Here is a 15,530-nt window from a genome sequence, read left to right as displayed (position 1 = left end):
GTGCTTCTGATTACATAACTTTTGTTGGTTGAACTGAGGCTTAATTTTAGATCTAGGTTTTTACTATATTTTGCCACTGATGCCTAGTGGGTTTCCTACCTCCTTTTCCTTTGTACTCACATAACAATTTATTGCTTTCAGGACAAAAAAATAAAATATACATTGTGGTTCTCTATTTTTGGATACCTGAAGAATTAATGGGGAAAAAAAAAAGTACTCTTAAAATGCCTGCTCCTTAAAAGGCACTGAAGAATTTAAATGTGAAGATGGCTGAATATTTTTTATTTGAATTTATAATCTTGATATTTTTATGCTAAAAACTTAGAATTCTGTGAAATATATATCCCATGCTAAGTTACTGCAATGGAGTTGCAACAGTATTAAAATTTGCTGCTCAATCATCGAGGTTAGATTCTTTATCATTTTTTTGTATCTTGTAGCCTGAAATATTATTTTAAAAAATCTCATTCTCCTTTGACACTATTCAGGGTAAAACCATTGTTGATCATTATAATACATAAAAAAAAACAAATAAGTCTCATTTTGGATACATGATGTACATTGTAGAACTATAACATTCATCTACATAAATGAAATGATTGAATTAAGAGTTTACATGTTCCAGGAGGCTTCTGTAATTTTAAGAATATGAGTTAAGAGTATTGAGTTCTATGTATGCATCACAAGGGTACAAATATGCTGGAGAAATTTATAATATGTTATATCCAATTATGTCAGCAGGCTATGAATCATATACAATTATCAAGCATAAGTGCATTTTATGTGACACTTAAACATCATTAATTTTGTGCTTAGCATAAGCTGCTCAAATGATATGATTTCAGTAATTTCCAGCATCAATATTACAGCATCAATATCAATTCAATGTAAATTGGAAAATGAAAATCTTCACCTTGTTTGTATCTGTAAAAGGCATTTACTGAACACAAGAGCACATTAAATCAACACTTGCCATTGGAAAAAATAATCTGAATATATCACAGAAAACCTAAATACTAGGAATCAGAATACAAAGCAAATAGTCCCAGAGAAAGCTGAGCTAAGCAGCCTAAGTATGCTCACAAGTATCACTAAAGTAAAACCAAGAAAATTGTTTTAAATATAAAAATCAGGGAAACCAACATTCCCACCTTTCAACAAACTGACTTGCGAAAGTTCAATTCCCACCATAAATTGCCCACTTATCTTAGCATTTACAAAATAGATCCTTTAATTCTCCAGAAAAATCTCAGTTTAGCATGTACTTAAAGCAATTAGATCTTTAAAAGTTTTATCTACAACTAGCTATACAGTATGAATTTTAATAAAAAGTGTTTGTCTTATTTAATTAAACTAGTATTACCCCTACATAGCTGCATAGAGTAATACATTTAAATAATTATTGATCAATTTTGAATTCAAGTAATTACAATTATAAATAATTCACAGAAACTTACCTCAAAGTCAAGGTCTGAATATCGGGATTTTCTTCTCTGTTAAATATTTTTAAAAGGAGGGAGAAAATCAATAAAGTTATGTTTAGTCATTCAAACAAAGATGAAAATCATTATTTTCATTAACTATAATCTTGCTTCTTTGTGTTATACATATTTCCTTCACATAAGAACATATAAAAATATAATTTCAAAATATTTCATCTACATTATTCCATTTTCACTTTGAACTTCCTTTAAAATTGAATAATGTAATTAAAAATACAGAATATTTCCCATCTTGATCTCTTAACTCTAATTTTCACTAAGGAGAGATTGTTTCTATGAAAATTCACACAAACCTTCTAATCTTGAAACATTCTAATCTTGAAAACCAATTTTAGGTCTATGATAAAAAACCTACTTTACAGACAGAAGATTAAAAGTTGTAGAGGAAAAATAATCCATCTACCTCAAGACCTCCCACCAACCAGCCTCTAGTCTTTATTTCTACCAAATTCTACCTGGCTCTCTGTTTAAGTCCCAAAGCTCTATGTAATTCTCTCCCATGAGTTTCTTGGAATTTGACAGTCTTCCATGGCAGGAAAGTCCTTCTAATTGCTAGCCTTTAGGAACTAAAACCTTTATTCTAATTCAGTAAAACAACAAATATTCCACACCCCAGCAAAATGCAGATATAAATGTACATGTCTCACAGTGTTCCTCTGTGGCTGACTCTGTTAAACAGTTCCTAAAATCTAGTTATAGATAAGCATGCATTAATAAAATAGAGGTAGTAGGCCTGATAAAATCAAGAAACATGATTAATATGTAATTAATGCAATCTCATGTTATAAAATTTTCATATTAGTGTAAGAAAGATTTAACATCTGCTCCAAGAAATCATTGAGTTCCTTGGACTGGTTGAGGTACTGACGGAGATGTCTGGTAAGTGTGGAATGTGCCCCCCACATTTTTGGAGAACAAAACAAATTTCTAATTAAAAAAAAAATTGTCTTTCTTTTTTTGGATGCAGTGGGAATGAAACAGGGAGAATTAATAAATATTAAAACAAGTAATATTCAATCAGTTGGAAAAATACATAACCCTTTGGGCTAACTTCTGTTTTATTTTTCGTGTGCTTCCATCCCAATACCTACAATCTTAACCTCAATAACTTAACAGGGATCATACCCAAGATTGTGGGAGACTGTTCTCTACTGTAACTGTTGAACATGAGCAGTGACAGAAAAGCATTCATGTAGTTTTCTGAAAACTATGACTAAATTCCTATAGCTAGGGTTAAAAATTATCATAACAAAACCAGAACCTCCCTGTGAAACCTACTCCCTGAAGAATGTTTCAGTAGACCAAAGGTAATATATACCAAAGAAAGTTTTTGTTTGAAAAAAAGTGAAAAAGTTCTGAAATTATTTTGGCAAAGCTGCTTAAGATTGAGAATCCATCTCTAAGTACAATCAAGGAGAGAGCTGAAAGGAGATTGCTTTATGACATGAAAACTCAACAGTTGATCTCACTTTGTTCCTTGTCTCTAACCTCACTCTAGCCTTGCCCCATGACACCTGGGAAGGAGAAGAGCACTGAACCCAGCCCTCCTATGCTGTTCCCCCTGCCGCTATTGTTATCTAACTGTGCTGTATGAAAACCAGGCGCCACACTCTGCTGCACTCTGCTAGACTAAACATCGCTGTTTCCATTTTGCTGTTGGATGATTTGCCTTCTTGGCACTGTGATTCAGCAGGACATTTTTGTAAGTATATGTTAAGCAAAATTCTTCCTTAATACAGCAAAATTCAAGCATGGAAATGCTTAGTTTTAAGCAATTATTATAAAACATTAATCATGACCTTTGGATTCCATTTGAAAAAAACAGTGAAATCTTATGAAAAAGGTTCAACTAGCTGGAAGAAGAGGCCCTTCCACTGCATGCATTGAGGGGTTCTCTGTTGCCAAAGGTGATAGCAGCCATATGTTGCCCTGTTTGTTTCTGAATGCAAGGTTGTGTATCCTAAGAGTGAAAATTCTGATGGATACATGTCACTAAAGACTCAGTATTTTAGGAGCAAGAGCAAAAATAGCATACAGCAGAACCAGCAGTCTTGAAGGATTAGACCAGGGAATGAACAAATAAAGCAAACAGATTTTAATGGAAAGAGTCCTAAAGATGGTGATGGTGGTGGGGGTAAGTGGAAATAAAGCAGTGAACACTCAAAAACTAGAGAGTGGAAAAAAATAATGTGACAGATTTTTAGAGTCCAAGGGAGTTAAAAATTTGTGTATTCTATTCATTTTCCCTCAATACCAAGTTTTTTAACCTTTTATCATTTATAAAGTGTTTTCATATCCTGAACATGCTAGTCTCCCTGTAGGATGTTTAAAACTTTTAATAATAATTATGAGTAATAATAATGTAATAATACAATATGATATATAATATATAATAATATAATAATATAAATAATAATAATAAAATAAAAATATTAATTATCCCCATTTTATGAATGAGGAAAACTGAGGATCAGTGGAATTAAAATAACTGGCCCACTTCACCTGGGTAATAAGCAAATGAGCTGGGATTCAAACGCCAGTCTTCTGACTCTAAACCCAGCATTTTATCCACTCTCTCTTGATGTCTGCTCAGTGACACAAGGGAAATATTTCACAACCACAATGCCTGTGATATTTTGCTGATTGTTATTAGGACTCAGCAAGAATAACATTAGATGACTCAGGCAGTCCAAGGCTGATAACAGTGGGACTGATGTGCTTTCTAAGCGTAAAGCAAGGCCAAGCAGATTAACTTTTACTTGTCAATTGTATTTTGAAAGAGAAAAAATATCGATATAATATTTATTTGCGAAAAACCCGTTTTAAAATAACAAAAATTATTCTAATGTGGGAGTTTATGAGCAATGACACAGTAACAGACAGTTGCAGACTTCTCTACTTTCAAATGTGACTCCTATTGCAAAATCTGGTTTATCTTAAAGAAGTATCTGGCAAAGGAAAATTGGCAGTGTAAGAAAAGAACCAGAATGTTCAATTCTGTACAGTTTTGGTCTGTTTCCTCCCTTGGTATACAAGCAGTGTATTGGAAAGTCTTTCAAAGTATTGAAGTTTGCTGAAACCATGACCAACTTAACATGTTTACTCAATGTCTTTCTGAGCTCTCTGGGAATGCTATTGTGAGGTATGAACTTGGTTAGAAATAATGGCTATATATTTAAAAAGTGAGAATCAACTAAGAAAAGTGATTAAGCCATAGCAATCTTCTGATAAGCTGATAGCTGAAAAAATGCTATGTGTAAATTTAAAATAAGCCAGGGTGCTGAAAACAAAAATACAAAGGAAATTAAAACCCCTTATTAAACTGATCTGTAAAAACATTGTTACCAGAGATTGACTGGGTCTTGAGGCCTTTCCTTCAGAAAACAAGGACTTGATTGTCAGGCCTTTATTAGGTTCTGAATGCCATGTATTTGTTGTACTTATTAAGTTTCAATGAAAAGTATATTAGTAATATGAATTTCTGGTTCAGTTGGGAGTTCTTCCATTTGAAAAATGTGATATTTGCATGGAACTGTTTGAATCTTTTTATTTTCTAGTCCCGTTTCCCCCCCCCATTGGATAGAATTGAAGCTAGAATTTTTTCTTTTGATAAAGGAAAAAAAAATGAACATGTTATCTATAAATTGATGTTTAGTGACTAGTGATACACTTGAAATACTAGAGTAATTATAAGCCTAATCCTAGATAGTCTTATGAAAATAAATCTCTTCTATCGTTTGAACCTATATTCCCATTGGTTTTATTTTAAGTTACATATTTTCTCTTTTTTACAGAGCTGCTTATTTTGGGGGCTACTTTTTTCCTTTTTTTTTTTTTTTTTTTTTTTTTTAGGTGTGGTTCACAAGGGGTTGCATTTTTTTTTTTTTAATGAGGCCTCTAATATCGATGGTTGGATGTTTTGCTCTAGTCTTCCAAGAAGTACCATTTTATTTTTTAGAGTCACTTCTAAAGTCACATGGTCATTAACTTTGGGGACTATTTTGCATCTGAGCTCCAATTAAAACCCAAGTAGACCTCATTGCATGTCTCCCCATGAATGTTGACAATGGAAGGAATACCTTGTCTGTAGTATACTTCTGGACTGAAAATCTGGGGAAGAAATTTAATATTCTTTTTGGCATAAATCAGAAAAATTTACAGCTAGTGTGCTGAGTTTCCTTGTTGACCTCAGCAGATAAAGTGAGCTGATAGTGTTAATTCAGATTTAAGAAATTATCTGAATCATGGTTTGTGTAGATTTACAATCTACATGCAATATTAATAAATCAGATAGCTTTTACAGTTTCACATGTGTATAAAGTCTCTCACACTGTTCCACATTCTTTAGTTATTGAACTTTGTAAACTGGCATTCAAACATTACAGGAATGTTTTATTGCACCAACTTTATAAAGGCAAACCAAAGGTAAATTTCTCAAGGTTCTTGTTGCCTTCTTTACCAGCATTTGATGGAGGATCTTTTATACATTTGTAATAGATAAAAAACAAACAAGACTGCAAATCCTTTTTTTAAAAATTCTTAAACCATGTACCAAGTTTTTGGTCCAAATTGTGTAGGATAAATTAAACTTAAATTGCATTCTATTAACCAATATGATTGTATTTCAGTAAGCATAGTTATGTTGAAATAAAGTTTTTAAAAGCAAAGCAGACAAACAAACAAACAAAAAATAAGCCAGGGTAATATCTAAATATTCTATGAAGATATAAATCCTTCTGCCTATATATCCCAAACTTTCCAAATAACTTGATACTAATAATCCTTTTTCTCATAGTAGGCGACGTTTCTTCTATGCAGTTTCCTCTTCCTAATTTCCCACTTAAAATCCACCCCAACTTGTGAGTTCTGTTCTCAACACTCCACTAAAATTCTTCTCATCAAAGGTCTGTGATGATCTCCATCTGGTCTAATCCTAAGGTCAATTTTCTGTCCTCATCCTACTAGACTCGAGAAAGCTTTTGAAAGTTAATCAGCTCCTCATTAAAACAGTCATCATCTCTCAGCTTTTTCTTTTTATTTTTCTTCTCTTACTTGCTGCCACTCATTCTCAAGCCTCCTATGCTGGCTCCTTCTCATACCCCTGCCTTCTAAGTATTGAGTTCCTGTGTTCTCTTCCTTCTCATATGATCTCCTGCATGGCATGATTTATTCCCATAATTATTTCAAATACCATCTTTTGAGTTCCAAACATCTTTTTCTTCCTCTTGTCTTTCCCATCATAGAAAATTTTGGGTAACTTGTTAGTAAAGCCAAAGACTTATGAGCCACCATTCAGTCTTTCTGGTCCCTCATCTTCCACATTAAATCCGCCAGCACATGCTATCTGTTCCATCTCCAAAATACGTCTTGATCTGCACACTCTTTTCCATCTCCACTTTCACCTCTATGGTCAAAGGCACTCTCATCTCTTTCCAGATTACTTTAGCAGTCTCCTAAATTTCCTCCAGTTTTCTGCTCCACCTCCTCTCCAACAACCACTGACTCCTAACCCTTTCTCTTCTAAACAACCAGCATCGTGAATGGATGGATAAATGGATGAATGCACGGATGGACAGAGGGAGCAGTGATCACTATAATCTTTTGCTTAACAGTGCTCATTTCATTCCACTGATTTACAAGGCTCTGCAAAATACTGGTCTCTTCTTCCTATTCTAACTTCATCTTCAGGAACTCTCCCTTGCTACACAGGTCTTCTGATCTTTTGAGAATATACCAAGCTCCTTCCTACCTCAGGACCTTTGCACTTGCAGCTTCTTTTGCCTGAAATATTCCCTCACCACCCTCTAAGCTCCTTGCAAGCCACGTTCCTTCTCAATTTCTTACCCTATACATCACTTCCAAAGCTTACCAGACCATCTTATCTAAAGAAATCTCTCCCTAATATTCCATGGTTATTACCCAGTACAGCATGCTATTTTAGATTATTCATTTATTTAATGGTTACACTCTTTCTCCCATGGAGTTTATTCTCCACAAGGACAGGACTCATGTCTGTCTTGATGGCTTTCGTATCCCTAGAATCTAGCAGACATTCACAAAATTACTGATGAATGATTAAAGGAGCTGTATTATCATATCAAAAAAAAATTTCATTTAAATGTGACTTGTTGGTTTTGTTTTCATTATGTTGTTATTATTTTTCTCAGGTGTACTCTGGGAGAATTTGAATGAACGGGTGTTGAACACACAAAGAAAGCCATTATGAAATAACAATTGACACTCAAGAGAATCACAAAATTTATAGAAAGGCAGGCTTATCACTAATAGAAGGGAGAAATTCTTTAGGATGATTTAAGAATGAGAAAATGCACAACTGTACGAGGCTACTCAGAGGAATACTAAGTGAGTGTCTGTGCAGAGGCATTTCTCTATATCTAAGTCTTGTAGAATGATGAATAATTTCTCCAAGGGAATACTTCATTGTTTATGTCCCTGCAAATTAAACTCGATAAGACACTAGAAGATTCACAGCAAGTAATAAATTCCACTGACTAATAAATGGCAATAGGACTGCCATTAAAAGTTTCTATTATAAGGTGAGCAATGAACCCCCTCACAAGGAGAAAGCCTTGATAGCAAATTCCTTAAAAATAGCTGTAGAAATAAATCTGAGAATAATTAATTTTTTTTAAATGCCATTTATTCAAACTAATTTTGTTTGTATGCCTGCACAAAAGACAAAAGTCTTTAATTCAGCAGCAAAACCAGAACAGTAAAGAGGGGCAAACCTTTCTTTCACCAGACCTACATGAGGAAAAAATGTAAAAAAGAAAAAGTCATTTCTGCACATGGTCAGTTTTATAATGGTTTCTGTTAGTGACAAAGTCTCCCAATTCCCAAGTGAAGCCATAACATTTTCTCTAATATCCTGAATATCGATTTAATACAGCATTCAAGATTCTTTGCAGAAATTCAGGGCATAATGGTAATGACATAATAGTAGCACATGCTTACATCTGAAAGTGCTCCTTATAATTTTCAAACGGTTTTCATATATATTATCTAATTCGATCCTGAAAACAGCTGTAAGCGAGGTACCTGTGATGTGATATTATCACTAAAATATTTTACCTTTAAAAATCATTATGCTGAGAGCTCTATGATTCATGTCTGGAGGAAAACTGATGTACAAAAATTTAGCTTAGAATGGTGTCTCTTTCTACCCATTTATAAACTGAGAGACTTATTTAAGAATGTTTTCAGATACGTAGGTAATTTTATACAAAAATAGAAAAGCTAGAGCAGCAAAACTTTTCTGTTTTTGGTAAAATGATTTTGAAATGTACTATCTAAGCCTTAACAGTTAGCAAGATTTTTATTTATTGATGAGAACAATGAAGGTAAGATTGGTCAGAACAACAGAAACTACTTGTATTTGAGCAAGATGTTCCCCAAGAATTCAAGTGTTAGAAGAGCTGAGAAGCCACGTAGGGGACCGTGAGGTAACCCAGGGACTGGCAGAAGAAGCTGATATACCCACAAGGCTGGAAGGACAGAGGGAAATGGTAGGGTGATGTAAGCTCAAGGGTACCTGGCAGAGCTGGAAACACTGTGGGATCTACAGCTAAAGAGACATGAGGTGCGGCCCAAAGCTGGGGAGAAACATGCTAGGTTATTCTCTTCTCTCCAACTTCCGGTCTCTCACCAGTGCTTCCTGTTAGATAACCCAGCCAGAAGCCAGTGACACATGAACCTGTACCAACCCTGAGTGATACAGGGAAAAAGGTGAAGAGTGGATCATGTGCCAAACAGGCCCAGGACATGCACTTAAGTGGGGAAGACTTTTGAGTGAGAAAGTGTTTATCACTTAGATAAATAAACTGTTAAATAAACATCATTGTTTTAATGTTTCAAAATAAATACTGACCTGTCTTCTTACCATGAAACAACTGTAATTTTCCAGAAAATAAATAAATAGAACCACAACCCAAGATTTAAAGTAGATTTCTTAGTCCTCAAGTGCTTGAGAACCAAGGTATCTCTTTTGTCCCCCTTGCTCCATAGCAGAACCCCAGTGTTTTGTTTTCTCTATGTACACACCATGTGCTCAACACATTCTGCTCATTAATTGAAGGTGAATGACTGCAATGCTGATGCCAATTTCATTCTTCTTAACCTTCAGCAAATCAGTTAGAAGATATCTAGGGACGAAGCCATTGTTGTGAAAAATTCTACCATACTGATACTGCAATTATTCAGTGAGTGTGGAAATTCTAAATCTAAAGTTTTCAGATTATTTAACAAGTGCATTCTGGGAATGACTACCATTGGGAAGATAACACGTTATAAGAAAGAGAGAAACAAGGTAATATTAGGCATGAAGAAATCTGGATATACTTTTATGCCAAGAAACTTCATGAATTTATTAAACTTTTCATACTCAATAATTGGGGGTTAGCAGAACAAAATCCCCTGAAGGCTGGAGCCTTTCCTGCTGGCATTGCCTTTGGGGCTGGGGAGCCTCCCTCTTTCTTTGTTGCCTCCTGCTTATTTGAATAAATACGTCCACCCACTCACCCACTCAAGGTTCTTTGGCTTTCTTTTTTTCTCCCTCTTGTTTTTTCTCTCTTGCACTTTTCTCATGAATACCACATTCTGTGCTACAACTGGTGGCTTTTGCCCTCTTCTTTTTTGTCCCTCCACCACTTCCCATATTGGCAATTTGTGAAAACCCACTCCTCTGGAAGCAAATTTCTGGGTTTGTATGAACATCTTTCTATTATATGCTTGAAAGGATCCCGAGGCACCAGCTATCCTCTGCTGTGCCAGCTTCTCAGGCTGGATGTTCCTGTGGCTTTAATCTCCTTCTCACTCAGTGCGGGAAATGACTCAAATTGCTCTAATGACTAGGTCTCTTGTCCCCATGTATTCACCCACTTTCATCTTCATATTTTTCTTCTAAGAATCAAGACACCTCCTGCCTACTGTTGATCCCTGCTCTCCCTGTTGATACTCCAGCGTCTTTCTGCCTTTCCTCTGTTATTGTCAGAGTATCATCTTCCTCACTAGTTGACCTGTAGATAAAATCTAGCAGAATTAACAATCCTACTTGACAATGCATCACTTTATCTTCATGGACCACAGTCCCATCTCTAAAATTTGTTAGTTCTATGTGCTTATAAGACAAAGCCTTTTCCATTTCATGTCTTTTTTTTTACCATAAGACCAAGTATCTGTCAAGGGATAAAAAGAACTTCAAAGTTACCTTCAAGCAAATGTTCAGGCTCATCGCTGTCTCTTCTAGACAGCATACAATTGATCAGGTCAGAAAGATTCTGCTTGCAGACTTGCTATGCACTTGCTCTGTAACCTTGAACAAATTACTTTACTTCGAGGATTATAACATCTTATCTATTGCACAGAGGTGTTGTGAAGATTAATTAATTCATGTTTTAAGGTGATTTGAGAATCTGGTAATGAAAGACGTTGTATAAATGCTAATTTTTATTATTCACTCCTGTATCTATATATTCTCTTTCAACTGTCTCCCAAAATGGTCACCCTACGCAATTACTAACTATTAAACTATTTTAAAGAATAAAAATGAGGAGCTGAATTTTCATTCTGAATCCTGAATTTTCCTCCTTTTCAAGATGAAAGTCTTGTGACCTCTAAGTCATTTAAATGCAGATCTTTTGACTGAATCACAGTTATACATGATGCTTATAAGACAGCTATTTGGAAAAAAAATATAAACTGAACAAAGCAGGACTTGGAAATACCATCTATTGTTCAAGCACACATAACCTGTACAATATTAAACCCAGCAAGGTTTTTAGGCTTTTAGATGTAAAACATTTTTACAACAACCAAAATATTTTAATGCAATTCCATTCAAACCTCTTTAGCACATTTAAAAGAGTCATTCTATATAGAAAACTCCCATATGGTCATTATGATTACTTATGATGTTATGTTATTACATGCACACTCACTAAAAATCCTCTTAAAAACTTTGGTGATTTTGCATAAATATTCTGTAGTTTGTGTTTATGTGGCTTTTATTGTAGTAGACCTGCTATTCTCTGGGATATGCAAGTGATAATAGGGAAACAGTAGCTATTCTGCTAATTCAGAAGGATGGGGTGTTTTTGTCCAGAGGGAAGCTCCAGCCACTCTGGAGTAAACTTGCTCTCACTGCCTCTATCTATCCTTGGTTCTGAGGAATGATTCTGACCTAGTTATACTCAGAAACCCTATTCTTTTTGAGGTTGATCCAGAATGTACAGATTAATTCTAGATCCTAGCTGGATTTCTATTTGGTTCTAGAATTTCCTCAACCCAGTTGAGAAAAACTTTAAAATTACACTATTCAACATGTTTCTTTGGCCTCAGGATCATTTTGACATAGTGGAGAGAATGGCTTTGGAGAGAAAAAAAGGAACAATTGCCTCTAGGCACTTCTGGACACTGGAACATACAATTATAAGCATAACTTTGATGTAAAGGACAGGCAACCAGTTATAGTGCCTTTTTCTAAATAGTGTTTTATGCAATCATCTATTATGTTAAAACAATTTGCAATATGTATGAAAGAACACATGTGTTGCATTGTATACTGAAAATGTATATCAGCAGCAGGTTTACAGCAAAACTTCAAGGTAGAGGATATAAAAGTCATACAAATCAGTAACAGGATATATGTCGATAGAAAATAAGACACTATATTCCTGGGATCTTACTTGGTTAATTCTAATACAACATAAATGATATCATGTGGGCAGAAAAGAAGCTGAGAAGAATGTACTTTTTTACTTCTGGTGGTCTTATGTGTTGGACCTCAGAGTCCTGACTCTTAGCATGCTCAGATTATATCTTTTCTGACAGTTCGTAGTTTGAGACTAAAAATTTTAGTAGTCATCATTCTGTAAGAGTTAAGAGCAAAACATTTACTCTGAACAATATTGATCTAATGTCATAATAATTAGAATTTATAACCAGTGTAATGATGGAACTCAGAGAAACATTCCACTTTTATTTTTAACAGTTGCCCTTACACAGAAAATCCAGGTCTTGGTTTAGGTTTGTAATGCCATACAGATACTACTTTACCCACCCAAAGGACTTCTAGTGCTGAAAACATCATGAGAAACTTCTGTTTTTTCTCTCTGGGCGCCCAACTTGATTCCTATTATGCCAGAATTATGACTAATAGGTATCTTTTTAAATATAGTGGGTCCATTAAAAAAAAAAAAGATATGATCTTGAATGAGGGAATTCTAGTGCCGTACTGGAAAAAACTCTATGTCCAGAAACTTAATCTCAGCACGCCATGTTATTATATGATACATAAGTGCAAAAGCACATGAGTCTTCTCTCTCAACTCGTGTCACATGAACTTATCTATCTAGTACCTATCTATCTACATGTATTTCAAATATCAAGGAAGTATTTAACCTCCTATCGCTCACCTCTAAAGAACTCATTGATATTGTTGATCCAGTTTCACTTCTTAGTCCTGCATTATCATCCAACTCAGAGGCCATGAAATTCTTTACAGCTGTGCGAGGCTCAAAGGGCAAATTCTGCATATGTTCCTGGGGTGCGAGATGTTGATCTAAGTTCATATTGAACTGGTCCATTACAGGGGGATTCATATTGAATTCAGGATTCACTTTGTAGTGCAATAGCCTTTCATGCGGCAAGGTTTCCATGCCTATATTCATTTCGCTTTCTTCTTTCATTGATGGTTGGGTATTTACAGAACTTCTGGGCATCACAATATAGTCACTTTCCATCATTCTTTCTTGAGGATGGACTATGTCCATATCAGCCCCTCTCAAATTATCATCCGTACATAAGTACACAGTTCTCCGCAATTCAGTATTCTCTTTTTTCAAACATTGATTGCTCAGCTCATTCATACTCATGGGCATGTGCAGGCCCGTGGGTTGCTGGATGATGACTTTGGAAATGACATTTCCAGGCAATGTTGAATAGCTTAGCCCTTCAGGGTTCGTTCCCTTTTCTTCTTCATCATCATTTAGAGAAATCCTGGAGAGTGTTCCTGTTATTGTTGCTGCTCGGCAAGGACCAATATCCTTATGAATAACTGTGAATTAGAATATAAGAATTCATAAAAGGAAATTAGTGTGTGTTTATTTTTTATTATTATATTCTGTTGTCTCTCTTCCTACTAAACAATTTTTTTTGGGGGGGCAGTGATTAACCTTTATTTTTTAAAAATTTAATTTAATTTAATTTTAGTTCTCAAAATACATTGTACTTGATTTTCATGCCCCTTTACCCATTCCTCTCCCCCCCCCACATTGTATCTGTGCACTTGACTTAAATAGTTCAAGGAAACTTTTGTGGTTATTCTGTCTTCTTCCCCCCACCCCCACCTACTTGCTTGTACTTAGTCTAGATTACTCGATCACTCTTTATTGATTCTGTTATGCTGTCATAGATCTCAGGTAGCCCATATCTAAGGCATATCCGAAAGCTGATTAATGAGCTTTCAAAAATCTCAGTGCTCTGTCCTTAAACAACTCCACATAACTTTACAGGTTAAGTGTCACATAACTTTATAAGTTAGATTATAAGAAAAATTTTCTCCATCAATCTACTCCAAAGGGTTTTTATAAAATTATAGATATATTCACATGAATTTTATTTTTTCTTAAAGGCCTTTCCCTTAAAGTTTTCTAGAAGTTCTATTTATTAAAGTATTTCTTGAAAGAGGTAACTGATAAGAACTTTACTGTACGGGATCAGAAATCCCTCCAAAAATTATGCTTATTGAAAATTAATAAGCATTTATTCATTGAACTTCATATGGTCCAGGTAGATACAGGATTCAAAAATATCATGTTCAGCTCCATATTTTTTTTAAAAAGGAATTTTTAAACAAGATAAATCCATATGCTTGAATTCCCTTGAGAGGATATTAAAATTGCCAAGTGAGTTTAAGCAGAAAAAAACTGTATGAGCCTCTGAAAACTCCATTCCATTTTAAGCCTGAAAAACAGTGATTTAGAAAAAAAAGTGTATGATGATAACTCATAGTATGAAAAGGAACAAAACAAAAACACAAACCAAACCAAACAAAAACAAACCTATCAACAAAAGAGTTCAGAATTCTTTAACAAATATATTTTAGTTTTTTTCTTTCTTTTTCTTTTTTTTGCTTCTGTATAAAAGAAAGCCATATTTTATGGATAATAGAGGTAGAATAACAAAGCTTGCTCAGTTATGAACAACTGTCAGTTTTGAAGACTATGAAAGAATAAAATTCTGAAGAAATATTCTTCGTAACTTTGGTATTGAAAGAACACAGAATTGCACTGTGTGAGAACTGGCTCAATGCATGCACCTAGTGCTAACCTATCTACAAAGCAGAGCAACCCAATTGTCATTTAAAATTTCATTAGGAATAGATAACTGTAAAATATTTGGTTTGTTGTCTCCTCACGGAAAGTTTCAGATATAGTAAATTTTACCTATCATTATCTAATTTTCAAATAGAATCATAATTATTATTCATTAAAGCAGAAGTTGGAAAATAGAAGATTATGAATTCCTTTCCCTATTACAAAGAAGTCTTTACAATTATTTCAAAACATGCATCATTAATGTACCATCTATTAACTTTAGAGATTTTGTACCATCTATAACTCTAGTTATTGTATGATTGTCTCTTTATTTCAGACACTAAAAATAATGTCAAATCTACATTTTTTAATTAATCCATAATTTGCATGTGGCTTTTTGTATTTAACTATTATATGTAAAAAAAGTCAAATAATTCATTTTTAAGTAGTTATTTCCAAGCCTCTCAAAATAATAGATCAGTGATGAATTGTGGTTTCAAGGAATGATTATACACAAAAATATTAAGAGGCAAAATATGTTAAATGAATAGATTCAATGATAATACAAATGAAAAACTTTTAAAATGTCTCCAAATTCAGGGAAGAATTTTTTTTTAACCTGTATGCAGATGTTCATAGTAGCACTATCCATAATCGGCAATAATTGTAAACAACCCAAAAGTCTTTCAAATAG

The 15,530-nt window shown here is 34.2% G+C and overlaps 1 protein-coding gene across 1 annotated transcript in view; it reads right to left on the bottom strand.

Annotated features, from left to right (window-relative positions):
• Positions 1-15,530, bottom strand: part of ADGRB3 (adhesion G protein-coupled receptor B3) — a 658,639-nt gene that overhangs the window by 14,108 nt on the left and 629,001 nt on the right. The window contains exons 27-28 of the mRNA XM_063096759.1: positions 12,935-13,575; positions 1,458-1,493 (exon numbers count right to left, since the gene is read on the bottom strand). Of these exons, the coding sequence (XP_062952829.1) occupies positions 1,458-1,493; positions 12,935-13,575 (677 nt within the window). The remainder of the gene's footprint in view (positions 1-1,457; positions 1,494-12,934; positions 13,576-15,530) is intronic.

This window comes from Cynocephalus volans, chromosome 5 (genome assembly GCF_027409185.1).
Source record: "Cynocephalus volans isolate mCynVol1 chromosome 5, mCynVol1.pri, whole genome shotgun sequence".
Lineage (NCBI taxonomy): Eukaryota > Metazoa > Chordata > Mammalia > Dermoptera > Cynocephalidae > Cynocephalus > Cynocephalus volans.
Note: the sequence above shows the minus strand (reverse complement) of the source record. Positions and strands in the feature narration are given on the sequence as shown.